At 35.6% G+C, this 14936-nt stretch overlaps 1 protein-coding gene across 4 annotated transcripts in view; it reads left to right on the top strand.

The window, feature by feature from the left end:
- vps13b (vacuolar protein sorting 13 homolog B) overlaps positions 1-14936 on the top strand; it is a 392967-nt gene that overhangs the window by 376517 nt on the left and 1514 nt on the right. For all 4 annotated transcript variants that reach the window (XM_042490601.2, XM_042490600.2, XM_042490605.2 and 1 more), the window contains exon 67: positions 14842-14922. In XM_042490601.2, coding sequence (XP_042346535.2) covers positions 14842-14922 — 81 coding nt within the window. The remainder of the gene's footprint in view (positions 1-14841; positions 14923-14936) is intronic.

Raw genomic sequence — 14936 nt, 5'->3', positions numbered from 1 at the left:
TCATAATATAGCATGTTGAAAAAATGACCGAAAACCGCATAGTATAGTATGGCGAAAAATCTCAAATTTTGAGATTTCCAAAAAATGGATGAAAACCATTTAGTATAGCCTGTAGAGACGTGTTATAGTATACAAAGTGGAAACAATGGCAAAAATCAGCCCAAAACATCATGTTTTAGCATGTTGAAAAATTGCCAAACATCGCATAGTATAGTATGGCGAAAAATCTCAAATTTTGACATGTCCAAAAAATGGCTGAAAACCACCTATTATAGCTCAGAGACCTGTCATAGTATAGCATGTGGAAAAAAGCTCCAAAAGAGGCCAAAACGTCATAATATAGCATGTCAAAAACTGGCGAAAATCGCATAGTATAGTAATGCAAAAATCTCAAATTTCGACATGTCCAAAAGATGACTGAAAACTGCTTATTATAACTTTTAGAGAGGAATCATAGTACAGGATGTGGAAAAAAGGGCCAAAAGAGGCCAAAACGCCATAATATAGCATGTTGAAAAATGACCGAAAACCGCATAGTATAGTATGGCCAAAATCACAAATTTTGAGATTTCCAAAAAATGGATGAAAACCATTTAGTATAGCCTGTAGAGACGTGTTATAGTATACAAAGTGGAAACAATGGCAAAAATCGGCCCAAAACATCATGTTTTAGCATGTTGAAAAATTGCCAAACATCGCATAGTATAGTATGGCGAAAAATCTCAAATTTTGACATGTCCAAAAAATGGCTGAAAACCACCTATTATAGCTCGTAGAGACCTGTCATAGTATAGCATGCGGAAAAAAGCTCCAAAAGAGGCCAAAAACATCATAATATAGCATGTTGAAAAACTGGCCAAAAATCGCATAGTATAGTATGGCAAAAAATCTCAAATTTCGACATGTCCAAAAGATGACTGAAAACTGCTTATTATAGCTTGTAGAGTGAATTCATAGTATCTGATGTGGAAAAAGGTCCAAAAGAGGCCAAGAAATGTCATAATATAGCATGTTGGAAAAATGACCGAAAACCGTATAGTATAGTATGGCGAAAAATCTCAAATTTTGAGATTTCCAAAAAATGGATGAAAACCATTTAGTATAGCCTGTAGAGATGTGTTATAGTATACAAAGTGGAAACAATGGCAAAAATCGGCCCAAAACATCATGTTTTAGCATGTTGAAAAATTGCCAAACATCGCATAGTATAGTATGGCGAAAAATCTCAAATTTTGACATGTCCAAAAAATGGCTGAAAACCACCTATTATAGCTCGTAGAGACCTGTCATAGTATAGCATGCGGAAAAAAGCTCCAAAAGAGGCCAAAAACGTCATAATATAGCATGTCAAAAAACTGGCCGAAAATCGCATAGTATAGTAATGCAAAAAATCTCAAATTTCGACATGTCCAAAAGATGACTGAAAACTGCTTATTATAACTCGTAGAGAGGAATCATAGTACAGGATGTGGAAAAAAGGGCGAAAAGAGGCCAAAAACGTCATAATATAGCATGTTGAAAAAATGACCGAAAACCGCATAGTATAGTATGGCGAAAAATCTCAAATTTTGAGATTTCCAAAAAATGGATGAAAACCATTTAGTATAGCCTGTAGAGACGTGTTATAGTGTTCAAAGTGGAAACAATGGCAAAATCATTAAAACATCATGTTTTAGCATGTTGAAAAATTGCCAAACATCGCATAGTATAGTATGGCGAAAAATCTCAAATTTTGACATGTCCAAAAAATGGCTGAAAACCACCTATTATAGCTCGTAGAGACCTGTCATAGTATAGCATGCGGAAAAAAGCTCCAAAAGAGGCCAAAAACGTCATAATATAGCATGTCAAAAAACTGGCCGAAAATCGCATAGTATAGTATGGCAAAAAATCTCAAATTTCGACATGTCCAAAAGATGACTGAAAACTGCTTATTATAGCTTGTAGAGTGAATTCATAGTATCTGATGTTGAAAAAAGGTCCAAAAGAGGCACAGAAATGTCATAATATGACATGTTGGAAAAATGACCGAAAACCGCATAGTATAGTATGTGGCGAAAAATCACAAATTTTGAGATTTCCAAAAAATGGATGAAAACCATTTAGTATAGCCTGTAGAGACGTGTTATAGTATACAAAGTGGAAACAATGGCAAAAATCAGCCCAAAACATCATGTTTTAGCATGTTGAAAAATTGCCAAACATCGCATAGTATAGTATGGCGAAAAATCTCAAATTTTGACATGTCCAAAAAATGGCTGAAAACCACCTATTATAGCTCGTAGAGACCTGTCATAGTATAGCATGCGGAAAAAAGCTCCAAAAGAGGCCAAAAACGTCATAATATAGCATGTCAAAAAACTGGCCGAAAATCGCATAGTATAGTATGGCAAAAAATCTCAAATTTCGACATGTCCAAAAGATGACTGAAAACTGCTTATTATAACTCGTAGAGAGGAATCATAGTACAGGATGTGGAAAAAAGGGCGAAAAGAGGCCAAAAACGTCATAATATAGCATGTTGAAAAAATGACCAAAAACCGCATAGTATAGTATGGCGAAAAATCTCAAATTTTGAGATTTCCAAAAAATGGATGAAAACCATTTAGTATAGCCAGTAGAGACGTGTTATAGTATACAAAGTGGAAACAATGGCAAAAATCGGCCCAGAACATCACGTTTTAGCATGTTGAAAAATTGCCAAACATCGCATAGTATATAGTATGGCGAAAAATCTCAAATTTTGACATGTCCAAAAGATGACTGGAAACCACCTATTATAGCTCGTAGAGACCTGTCATAGTATAGCATGCAGAAAAAAGCTCCAAAAGAGGCCAAAACGATAATATAGCATGTCAAAAACTGGCCAAAAATCGCATAGTATAGTAAGGCAAAAAATCTCAAATTTCGACATGTCCAAAAGATGACTGAAAACTGCTTATTATAACTCGTAGAGAGGAATCATAGTACAGAATGTGGAAAAAAGGGCGAAAAGAGGCCAAAAACGTCATAATATAGCATGTTGAAAAAATGACCGAAAACCGCATAGTATAGTATGGCGAAAAATCTCAAATTTTGAGATTTCCAAAAAATGGATGAAAACCATTTAGTATAGCCTGTAGAGACGTGTTATAGTATACAAAGTGGAAACAATGGCAAAATCGCCCAAAACATCATGTTATAGCATGTTGAAAAATTGCCAAACATCGCATAGTATAGTATGGCGAAAAATCTCAAATTTTGACATGTCCAAAAAATGGCTGAAAACCACCTATTATAGCTCGTAGAGACCTGTCATAGTATAGCATGTGGAAAAAAGCTCCAAAAGAGGCCAAAAACGTCATAATATAGCATGTCAAAAAACTGGCCGAAAATCGCATAGTATAGTAATGCAAAAAATCTCAAATTTCGACATGTCCAAAAGATGACTGAAAACCACCCATTATAGCTTTTAGAGACGCATCATGGCATAGCATGTGGAAAAAAGGGCCAAAAGAGGCCAATATAACATGTTGGAAAAATGACCGAAAACCGCATAGTATAGTATGGCCAAAAATCACAAATTTTGAGATTTCCAAAAAATGGATGAAAACCATTTAGTATAGCCTGTAGAGACGTGTTATAGTATACAAAGTGGAAACAATGGCAAAAATCAGCCCAAAACATCATGTTTTAGCATGTTGAAAAATTGCCAAACATCGCATAGTATAGTATGGCGAAAATCTCAAATTTTGACATGTCCAAAAATGGCTGAAAACCACCTATTATAGCTCGTAGAGACCTGTCATAGTATAGCATCTGGAAAAAAGCTCCAAAAGAGGCCAAAAACATCATAATATAGCATGTCGAAAAACTGGCCAAAAATCGCATAGTATAGTATGGCAAAAAATCTCAAATTTCGACATGTCCAAAAGATGACTGAAAACTGCTTATTATAGCTTGTAGAGTGAATTCATAGTATCTGATGTCGAAAAAAGGTCCAAAAGAGGCAAAGAAATGTCATAATATAACATGTTGGAAAAATGACCGAAAACCGCATAGTATAGTATGGCGAAAAATCTCAAATTTTGAGATTTCCAAAAAATGGATGAAAACCATTTAGTATAGCCTGTAGAGATGTGTTATAGTATACAAAGTGGAAACAATGGCAAAAATCGGCCCAAAACATCATGTTTTAGCATGTTGAAAAATTGCCAAACATCACATAGTATAGTATGGCAAAAAATCTCAAATTTCGACATGTCCAAAAAATGGCTGAAAACCACCTATAATAGCTCGTACAGACGTGTCATAGTATAGCATGCGGAAAAAAGCTCCAAAAGAGGCCAAAAACATCATAATATAGCATGTCGAAAAACTGGCCGAAAATCGCATAGTATAGCATGGCAAAAATCCCAAATTTCGACATGTCCAAAAGATGACTGAAAACTGCTTATTATAACTCGTAGAGAGGAATCATAGTACAGGATGTGGAAAAAAGGGCGAAAAGAGGCCAAAAACGTCATAATATAGCATGTTGAAAAAATGACCGAAAACCGCATAACATCGCATAGTATAGTATGGCGAAAAATCTCAAATTTTGACATGTCCAAAAAATGGCTGAAAACCACCTATTATAGCTCGTAGAGACCTGTCATAGTATAGCATGCGGAAAAAAGCTCCAAAAGAGGCCAAAAACGTCATAATATAGCATGTCAAAAAACTGGCCGAAAATCGCATAGTATAGTAATGCAAAAAATCTCAAATTTCGACATGTCCAAAAGATGACTGAAAACCACCCATTATAGCTTTTAGAGACGCATCATGGCATAGCATGTGGAAAAAAGGGCCAAAAGAGGCCAATATAACATGTTGGAAAAATGACCGAAAATCGCATAGTATAGTAATGCAAAAAATCTCAAATTTCGACATGTCCAAAAGATGACTGAAAACTGCTTATTATAACTCGTAGAGAGGAATCATAGTACAGGATGTGGAAAAAAGGGCGAAAAGAGGCCAAAAACGTCATAATATAGCATGTTGAAAAAATGACCGAAAACCACATAGTATAGTATGGCGAAAAATCTCAAATTTTGAGATTTCCAAAAAATGGATGAAAACCATTTAGTATAGCCTGTAGAGACGTGTTATAGTATACAAAGTGGAAACAATGGCAAAAATCGGCCCAAAACATCATGTTTTAGCATGTTGAAAAATTGCCAAACATCGCATAGTATAGTATGGCGAAAAATCTCAAATTTTGACAGGTCCAAAAAATGGCCGAAAACCACCTATTATAGCTCGTAGAGACCTGTCATAGTATAGCATGCGGAAAAAAGCTCCAAAAGAGGCCAAAAACGTCATAATATAGCATGTTGAAAAAATGACCGAAAACCGCATAGTATAGTATGGCGAAAAATCTCAAATTTTGAGATTTCCAAAAAATGGATGAAAACCATTTAGTATAGCCTGTAGAGACGTGTTATAGTATACAAAGTGGAAACAATGGCAAAAATCGGCCCAAAACATCATGTTTTAGCATGTTGAAAAATTGCCAAACATCGCATAGTATAGTATGGCGAAAAATCTCAAATTTTGACATGTCCAAAAAATGGCTGAAAACCACCTATTATAGCTCGTAGAGACCTGTCATAGTATAGCATGCGGAAAAAAGCTCCAAAAGAGGCCAAAAACATCATAATATAGCATGTCAAAAAACTGGCCGAAAATCGTATCGTATAGTAAGGCAAAAATCTCAAATTTCGACATGTCCAAAAGATGACTGAAAACTGCTTATTATAACTCGTAGAGAGGAATCATAGTACAGGATGTGGAAAAAAGGGCGAAAAGAGGCCAAAAATGTCATAATATAGCATGTTGAAAAAATGACCGAAAACCGCATAGTATAGTATGGCGAAAAATCTCAATTTTCGACATGTCCAAAAGATGACTGGAAACTGCTTATTATAGCTTGTGGAGAACTATCATGGTATACGATATCAAAAAAAGGGTCAAAAAAAGCCAAAAATATTATAATTTAGCAAGTAAAAAAAATTACAGAAAACCACATAGTATAGTATGGCGAAAAATCTCAAATTTTGACATGTCCAAAAGATGACTGAAAACTGCTTATTATAACTCGTAGAGAGGAATCATAGTACAGGATGTGGAAAAAAGGGCGAAAAGAGGCCAAAAACGTCATAATATAGCATGTTGAAAAAATGACCGAAAACCGCATAGTATAGTATGGCGAAAAATCACAAATTTTGAGATTTCCAAAAAATGGATGAAAACCATTTAGTATAGCCTGTAGAGACGTGTTATAGTATACAAAGTGGAAACAATGGCAAAAATCAGCCCAAAACATCATGTTTTAGCATGTTGAAAAATTGCCAAACATCGCATAGTATAGTATGGCGAAAAATCTCAAATTTTGACATGTCCAAAAACTGGCTGAAAACCACCTATTATAGCTCGTAGAGACCTGTCATAGTATAGCATGCGGAAAAAAGCTCCAAAAGAGGCCAAAAACATCATAATATAGCATGTCGAAAAACTGGCCAAAAATCGCATAGTATAGTATGGCAAAAAATCTCAAATTTCGACATGTCCAAAAGATGACTGAAAACTGCTTATTATAGCTTGTAGAGTGAATTCATAGTATCTGATGTCGAAAAAAGGTCCAAAAGAGGCAAAGAAATGTCATAATATAACATGTTGGAAAAATGACCGAAAACCGCATAGTATAGTATGGCGAAAAATCTCAAATTTTGAGATTTCCAAAAAATGGATGAAAACCATTTAGTATAGCCTGTAGAGACATGTTATAGTATACAAAGTGGAAACAATGGCAAAAATCGGCCCAAAACATCATGTTTTAGCATGTCGAAAAATTGCCAAACATCGCATAGTATAGTATGGCGAAAAATCTCAAATTTTGACATGTCCAAAAAATGGCCTAAAACCACCTATTATAGCTCGTAGAGACCTGTCATAGTATAGCATGCGGAAAAAAGCTCCAAAAGAGGCCAAAAACGTCATAATATAGCATGTCAAAAAACTGGCCGAAAATCGCATAGTATAGTAAGGCAAAAAATCTCAAATTTCGACATGTCCAAAAGATGACTGAAAACTGCTTATTATAACTCGTAGAGAGGAATCATAGTACAGGATGTGGAAACAAGGGCGAAAAGAGGCCAAAAACGTCATAATATAACATGTTGAAAAAATGACCGAAAACCGCATAGTATAGTATGGCGAAAAATCACAAATTTTGAGATTTCCAAAAAATGGATGAAAACCATTTAGTATAGCCTGTAGAGATGTGTTATAGTATACAAAGTGGAAACAATGGCAAAAATCGGCCCAAAACATCATGTTTTAGCATGTTGAAAAATTGCCAAACATCGCATAGTATAGTATGGCGAAAAATCTCAAATTTTGACATGTCCAAAAAATGGCTGAAAACCACCTATTATAGCTCGTAGAGACCTGTCATAGTATAGCATGCGGGAAAAAGCTCCAAAAGAGGCCAAAAACGTCATAATATAGCATGTCAAAAAACTGGCCGAAAATTGTATCGTATAGTAAGGCAAAAAATCTCAAATTTCGACATGTCCAAAAGATGACTGAAAACTGCTTATTATAACTCGTAGAGAGGAATCATAGTACAGGATGTGGAAAAAAGGGCGAAAAGAGGCCAAAAATGTCATAATATAGCATGTTGAAAAAATGACCGAAAACCGCATAGTATAGTATGGCGAAAAATCTCAAATTTCGACATGTCCAAAAGATGACTGGAAACTGCTTATTATAGCTTGTAGAGTGAATTCATAGTATCTGATGTCGAAAAAAGGTCCAAAAGAGGCAAAGAAATGTCATAATATAACATGTTGGAAAAATGACCGAAAACCGCATAGTATAGTATGGCGAAAAATCTCAAATTTTGAGATTTCCAAAAAATGGATGAAAACCATTTAGTATAGCCTGTAGAGATGTGTTATAATATACAAAGTGGAAACAATGGCAAAAATCGGCCCAAAACATCATGTTTTAGCATGTCGAAAAATTGCCAAACATCGCATAGTATAGTATGGCGAAAAATCGCAAATTATGACATGTCCAAAAAATGGCCTAAAACCACCTATTATAGCTCGTAGAGACCTGTCATAGTATAGCATGCGGAAAAAAGCTCCAAAAGAGGCCAAAAACGTCATAATATAGCATGTCAAAAAACTGGCCGAAAATCGCATAGTATAGTAAGGCAAAAAATCTCAAATTTCGACATGTCCAAAAGATGACTGAAAACTGCTTATTATAACTCGTAGAGAGGAATCATAGTACAGGATGTGGAAACAAGGGCGAAAAGAGGCCAAAAACGTCATAATATAACATGTTGAAAAAATGACCGAAAACCGCATAGTATAGTATGGCGAAAAATCACAAATTTTGAGATTTCCAAAAAATGGATGAAAACCATTTAGTATAGCCTGTAGAGATGTGTTATAGTATACAAAGTGGAAACAATGGCAAAAATCGGCCCAAAACATCATGTTTTAGCATGTTGAAAAATTGCCAAACATCGCATAGTATAGTATGGCGAAAAATCTCAAATTTTGACATGTCCAAAAAATGGCTGAAAACCACCTATTATAGCTCGTAGAGACCTGTCATAGTATAGCATGCGGGAAAAAGCTCCAAAAGAGGCCAAAAACGTCATAATATAGCATGTCAAAAAATGACCGAAAATTGTATCGTATAGTAAGGCAAAAAATCTGAAATTTCGACATGTCCAAAAGATGACTGAAAACTGCTTATTATAACTCGTAGAGAGGAATCATAGTACAGGATGTGGAAAAAAGGGCGAAAAGAGGCCAAAAATGTCATAATATAGCATGTTGAAAAAATGACCGAAAACCGCATAGTATAGTATGGCGAAAAATCTCAAATTTCGACATGTCCAAAAGATGACTGGAAACTGCTTATTATAGCTTGTAGAGTGAATTCATAGTATCTGATGTCGAAACAAGGGCGAAAAGAGGCCAAAAACGTCATAATATAACATGTTGAAAAAATGACCGAAAACCGCATAGTATAGTATGGCGAAAAATCACAAATTTTGAGATTTCCAAAAAATGGATGAAAACCATTTAGTATAGCCTGTAGAGATGTGTTATAGTATACAAAGTGGAAACAATGGCAAAAATCATTAAAACATCATGTTTTAGCATGTTGAAAAATTGCCAAACATCGCATAGTATAGTATGGCGAAAAATCTCAAATTTTGACATGTCCAAAAAATGGCTGAAAAAATGAAAAAATGGCCTAAAACCACCTATTATAGCTCGTAGAGACCTGTCATAGTATAGCATGCGGAAAAAAGCTCCCAAAGAGGCCAAAAACGTCAAAATATAGCATGTCAAAAAACTGGCCGAAAATCGCATAGTATAGTAAGGCAAAAAATCTCAAATTTCGACATGTCCAAAAGATGACTGAAAACTGCTTATTATAACTCGTAGAGAGGAATCATAGTACAGGATGTGGAAAAAAGGGCGAAAAGAGGCCAAAAATGTCATAATATAGCATGTTGAAAAAATGACCGAAAACCGCATAGTATAGTATGGCGAAAAATCTCAAATTTCGACATGTCCAAAAGATGACTGGAAACTGCTTATTATAGCTTGTAGAGTGAATTCATAGTATCTGATGTCGAAAAAAGGTCCAAAAGAGGCAAAGAAATGTCATAATATAACATGTTGGAAAAATGACCGAAAACCGCATAGTATAGTATGGCGAAAAATCTCAAATTTTGAGATTTCCAAAAAATGGATGAAAACCATTTAGTATAGCCTGTAGAGATGTGTTATAATATACAAAGTGGAAACAATGGCAAAAATCGGCCCAAAACATCATGTTTTAGCATGTCGAAAAATTGCCAAACATCGCATAGTATAGTATGGCGAAAAATCGCAAATTATGACATGTCCAAAAAATGGCCTAAAACCACCTATTATAGCTCGTAGAGACCTGTCATAGTATAGCATGCAGAAAAAAGCTCCCAAAGAGGCCAAAAACGTCATAATATAGCATGTTAAAAAACTGGCCAAAAACCGCATAGTATAGTAAGGCAAAAAATCTCAAATTTCGACATGTCCAAAAGATGACTGGAAACTGCTTATTATAGCTTGTGGAGAACTATCATGGTATACGATATAAAAAAAAGGGTCAAAAAAATCCAAAAATATTATAATTTAGCAAGTAAAAAAAATTACAGAAAACCACATAGCATAGTATGGCGAAAAATATCAAATTTTGACATGTCCAAAAGATGACTGAAAACTGCTTATTATAGGTTGTAGAGTGAATTCATAGTACCTGATGTCGAAAAAAGGTCCAAAAGAGGCAAAAAAATGTCATAATATAGCATGTTGAAAAAATGACCGAAAACCGCATAGTATAGTATGGCAAAAAATCTCAAATTTCGACATGTCCAAAAGATGACTGAAAACTGCTTATTATAACTCGTAGAGAGGAATCATAGTACAGGATGTGGAAAAAAAGTAAAAGAGGCCAAAAATGTCATAATATAGCATGTTGAAAAAATGACCGAAAACCGCATAGTATAGTATGGCGAAAAATCTCAAATTTCGACATGTCCAAAAGATGACTGGAAACTGCTTATTACAGCCTGTGGAGAACTATCATGGTATACGATATCAAAAAAAGGGTCAAAAAAAGCCAAAAATATTATAATTTAGCAAGTAAAAAAAATTACAGAAAACCACATAGTATAGTATGGCGAAAAATCTCAAATTTTGACATGTCCAAAAAATGGCTGAAAACCACCTATTATAGCTCGTAGAGACCTGTCATAGTATAGCATGCAGAAAAAAGCTCCAAAAGAGGCCAAAAACATCATAATATAGCATGTCAAAAAACTGGCCGAAAATCGCATAGTATAGTATGGCAAAAAATCTCAAATTTCGACATGTCCAAAAGATGACTGAAAACTGCTTATTATAGCTTGTGGAGAGCTATCATGGTATACGATGTAAAAAAAAAGGGTCAAAAAAAGCCAAAAATATCATAATTTAGCAAGTAAAAAAAATTGCAGAAAACCACATATTATAGTATGGCGAAAAATCTCAAATTTTGACAGGTCCAAAAAATGGCTGAAAACCACCTATTATAGCTCGTAGAGACCTGTCATAGTATAGCATGCGGAAAAAAGCTCCAAAAGAGGCCAAAAACTTCATAATATAGCATGTTGTAAAAATGGTCAAAAACCGCATAGTATAGTATGGCAAAAAATCTCAAATTTTGACATGTCCAAAAGATGACTGAAAACTGCTTTTTATAGCTTGTCGAGAGGCATCATAGTATAGGATGTTGAAAAAATGGCCAAAAGAGGCCAAAAATGTCACAATAATGCATGTTTTAAAAATTGCCGAAAACCGCATAGTATTGTATGGCGAAAAATCACAAATTTTGAGATTTCCAAAAAATGGCTGAAAACCATTCAGTATAGCCTCTAGAGACGTGTTATAGTATACAAAGTGGAAACAAAGGCTAAAAAAGACCCAAAACATCATAATTTAGCATGTCCAAAAAAATTGTCGAAAAACCGCATAGTATAGTATGGTGAAAAATCTCAAATTTTGACATGTTCAAAAAATGTCTGAAAACCGCTTATTATAGCTTGTAAAGACACGTCATAACATAGCATGTTAAAAAAAAGGTGCAGAAAAGGCCAAAAACGCCTTAATATAGCATGTCATAAAAACCACCGAAAACCACATAGTATAGTAAGCCGAAAAATCTCAAATTTTGACATGTCCAAAAAATGACCAAAACCATTTAGTATAGCCTTCAGAAACTTGTCATAGTATGCAAAGTGGAATGAAAGACCAAATACATCATAATTTAGCATGCCGAAAACCGCATAGTTCTAAAATTTTCAGAATCAGAATCAGAAATACTTTATTGATCCCTGAGGGGAAATTGCCTTTAGTTACAGATGCTCCCATTCAAAAGTCTTAAAAGAAGTAGGAACGTGAAGACTATATGAATAAAATTTAAACATAAGTACTAATATAAAATAAATATATCTAAACAGGTATAAATATAAATGTACATTTTGTTCTTGTTTTTACCATGTGATAAATAAAACAACAGATTAGCAACATTTGAATATAGCATGTTACACACGGATGTAGTTATTGCACTGAATTATTGCACATTATTAAGAGTCCAGAGTAGACTAAATGAGTCAGCGTGTCTGACATTCGGAGTGAGGAGTTGTACAGTCTGATGGCCACAGGCAGGAATGATTTCCTGTGGCGCTCTGTGGTGCATTTTGGTGTTATCAGCCTTGTACTGAATGTACTCCTGTAACTGACCAGCACGTCGTAGAGTGGGTGGGACACATTGTCCAGGATGACATGCAGCTTGGACAGCATCCTCCTCTCACACACCTCCGTCAAAGAGTCTAGCTTCACTCCCACAGTGTCACTGGCTTTATGGATCAGTCTGTTCAGTCTGTTGGTGTCCGCTACCCTCAGCCTGCTGCTCCAGCACACCACCGCATACAGGATAGAACATCCTGAGCATAGTCCTGCAGATGTTGAAGGACCTCAGCCGCCTCAGAAAATAGAGGCGACTCTGGCCCTTCCTGTAGAGGGTGACAGTGTTCTTACCATGTGTTGTCAATGTATACGCCAAGATATTTGTAGTCCTCAACAATGTCCACACTGACCCCCTAGATGGAAACAGGGGTTACTGGCACCTTAGTCAGGTCCACAACCAGTTCCTTGGTCTTTGTCACATTGAGCTGCAGGTGATTCAGCTCACACCATGTGACAAAGTTGTCCACAACAGCCCTGTACACAGCCTCATCACTCCCACTGATACATCCAACCACTGCAGAGTCATCCGAGAACTTCTGGAGATGACAGGTCTCAGTGCAGAAGCTGAGGTCCGTGGTGTAGAGGGTGAAGAGGAAGGGAGAGAGGACAGTCCCCTGTGGAACCCCGGTGTTGCTGACCGCTCTGTCTGACATGTCCGAAAGATGACTGAAAACTACTTATTATAGCTTGTAGAGAGGCATCGTAGTATGGGATGTCGAAAAAAGGGTAAAAAAAAACAGCCAAAACAATCATAATTTAGCATGTCGAACATGAACTGGCCAAAAACCACATAGTATAGTAAGGCGAAAAATCTCAAATTTTGACGTGTCCAAAAAAAAATCTCAAATTTTGAGATTTCCAAAAAATGGCTGAAAACCATTTAGTATAGCCTGTAGAGACTTGTCATAGTATACAGAGTGGAAACAAAGGCTAAAAAAGGCAAAAAAACATCATAATCTAGCATGTCGAAAAAATGGCCGAAAACCACATTGTACAGTATGGCGAACATTTTCATTTTTGACATGTCCAAAAAATGGCTGAAAACTGCTTATTATAGCTTGTAGAGAGGCATCATAGTATAGCATGTTGAAAAAATGGCCAAAAGAGGCCAAAAATGTCATAATAATGCATGTTGTAAAAATGGCCAAAAACCTTAAAATTTAGAGATTTAAAAAAAATGGCTGAAATTCATTTAGTATAGCCTGTAGAGAAGTGTTATAGTATACAAAGTGGAAACAAAGGCCAAAAACATCATAATTTAGCATGTCGAACAAATTGCAGAAAACCGCATAGTATAGTATGGCGAACATTTTCAAATTTTCACGTCCAAAAAATGTCTGAAAACCACCTATTATAGCTTGTAGAGAGGCATCATAGTATAGTATGTTGAAAAAAGGGTCAAAAAAGGCAAAAATGTCATAATATAGCACGTCGAAAAAATTGTCCAAAACCGCATAGTATAGTATGGCGAACATTGTCAAATTTTGACATGTCCAAAAAATGTCTGAAAACCACCCATTATAGCTTTTAGAGACGCATCATGGCATAGCATGTGGAAAAAAGGGCCAAAAGAGGCCAATATAACATGTTGGAAAAATGACCGAAAACCGCATAGTATAGTATGGCCAAAAATCACAAATTTTGAGATTTCCAAAAAATGGATGAAAACCATTTAGTATAGCCTGTAGAGACGTGTTATAGTATACAAAGTGGAAACAATGGCAAAAATCGGCCCAAAACATCATGTTTTAGCATGTTGAAAAATTGCCAAACATCGCATAGTATAGTATGGCGAAAAATCTCAAATTTTGACAGGTCCAAAAAATGGCTGAAAACCACCTATTATAGCTTGTAGAGACCTGTCATAGTATAGCATGCAGAAAAAAGCTCCAAAAGAGGCCAAAAACATCATAATATAGCATGTCAAAAAACTGGCCGAAAATCGCATAGTATAGTAAGGCAAAAAATCTCAAATTTCGACATGTCCAAAAGATGACTGAAAACTGCTTATTATAGCTTGTGGAGAGCTATCATGGTATACGATGTCAAAAAAAAAGGGTCAAAAAAAGCCAAAAATATCATAATTTAGCAAGTAAAAAAAATTGCAGAAAACCACATAGTATAGTATGGCGAAAAATCTCAAATTTTGACATGTCCAAAAGATGACTGAAAACTGCTTATTATAGGTTGTAGAGTGAATTCATAGTATCTGATGTCGAAAAAAGGTCCAAAAGAGGCAAAAAAATTTCATAATATAGCATGTTGAAAAAATGACCGAAAACCGCATAGTATAGTATGGCGAAAAATCTCAAATTTCGACATGTCCAAAAGATGACTGAAAACTGCTTATTATAACATGAATAATGTGTAATATACAAACTGAATGAGACTGAGTAACATACGCTGTCCTTTAGCTGCGTTCCTGCGAGGTGGATGTTAAAGCTCTTCTCCTCTGCAGGTGGAGTGTCAGCAGGAGGCAGGACAGCAGGGCCAGCTCATCATCACCCTGCAGCAGCAGACAGTGACCAGCGACACAGAGGTGAGACCCTGAGG

This window comes from Plectropomus leopardus, chromosome 11, assembly GCF_026936395.1.
Source record: "Plectropomus leopardus strain MGB_pleo_1.0 chromosome 11, ASM2693639v1, whole genome shotgun sequence".
Classification (NCBI taxonomy): domain Eukaryota; kingdom Metazoa; phylum Chordata; class Actinopteri; order Perciformes; family Serranidae; genus Plectropomus; species Plectropomus leopardus.
This window is presented reverse-complemented; position numbering and strand designations above follow the sequence as displayed.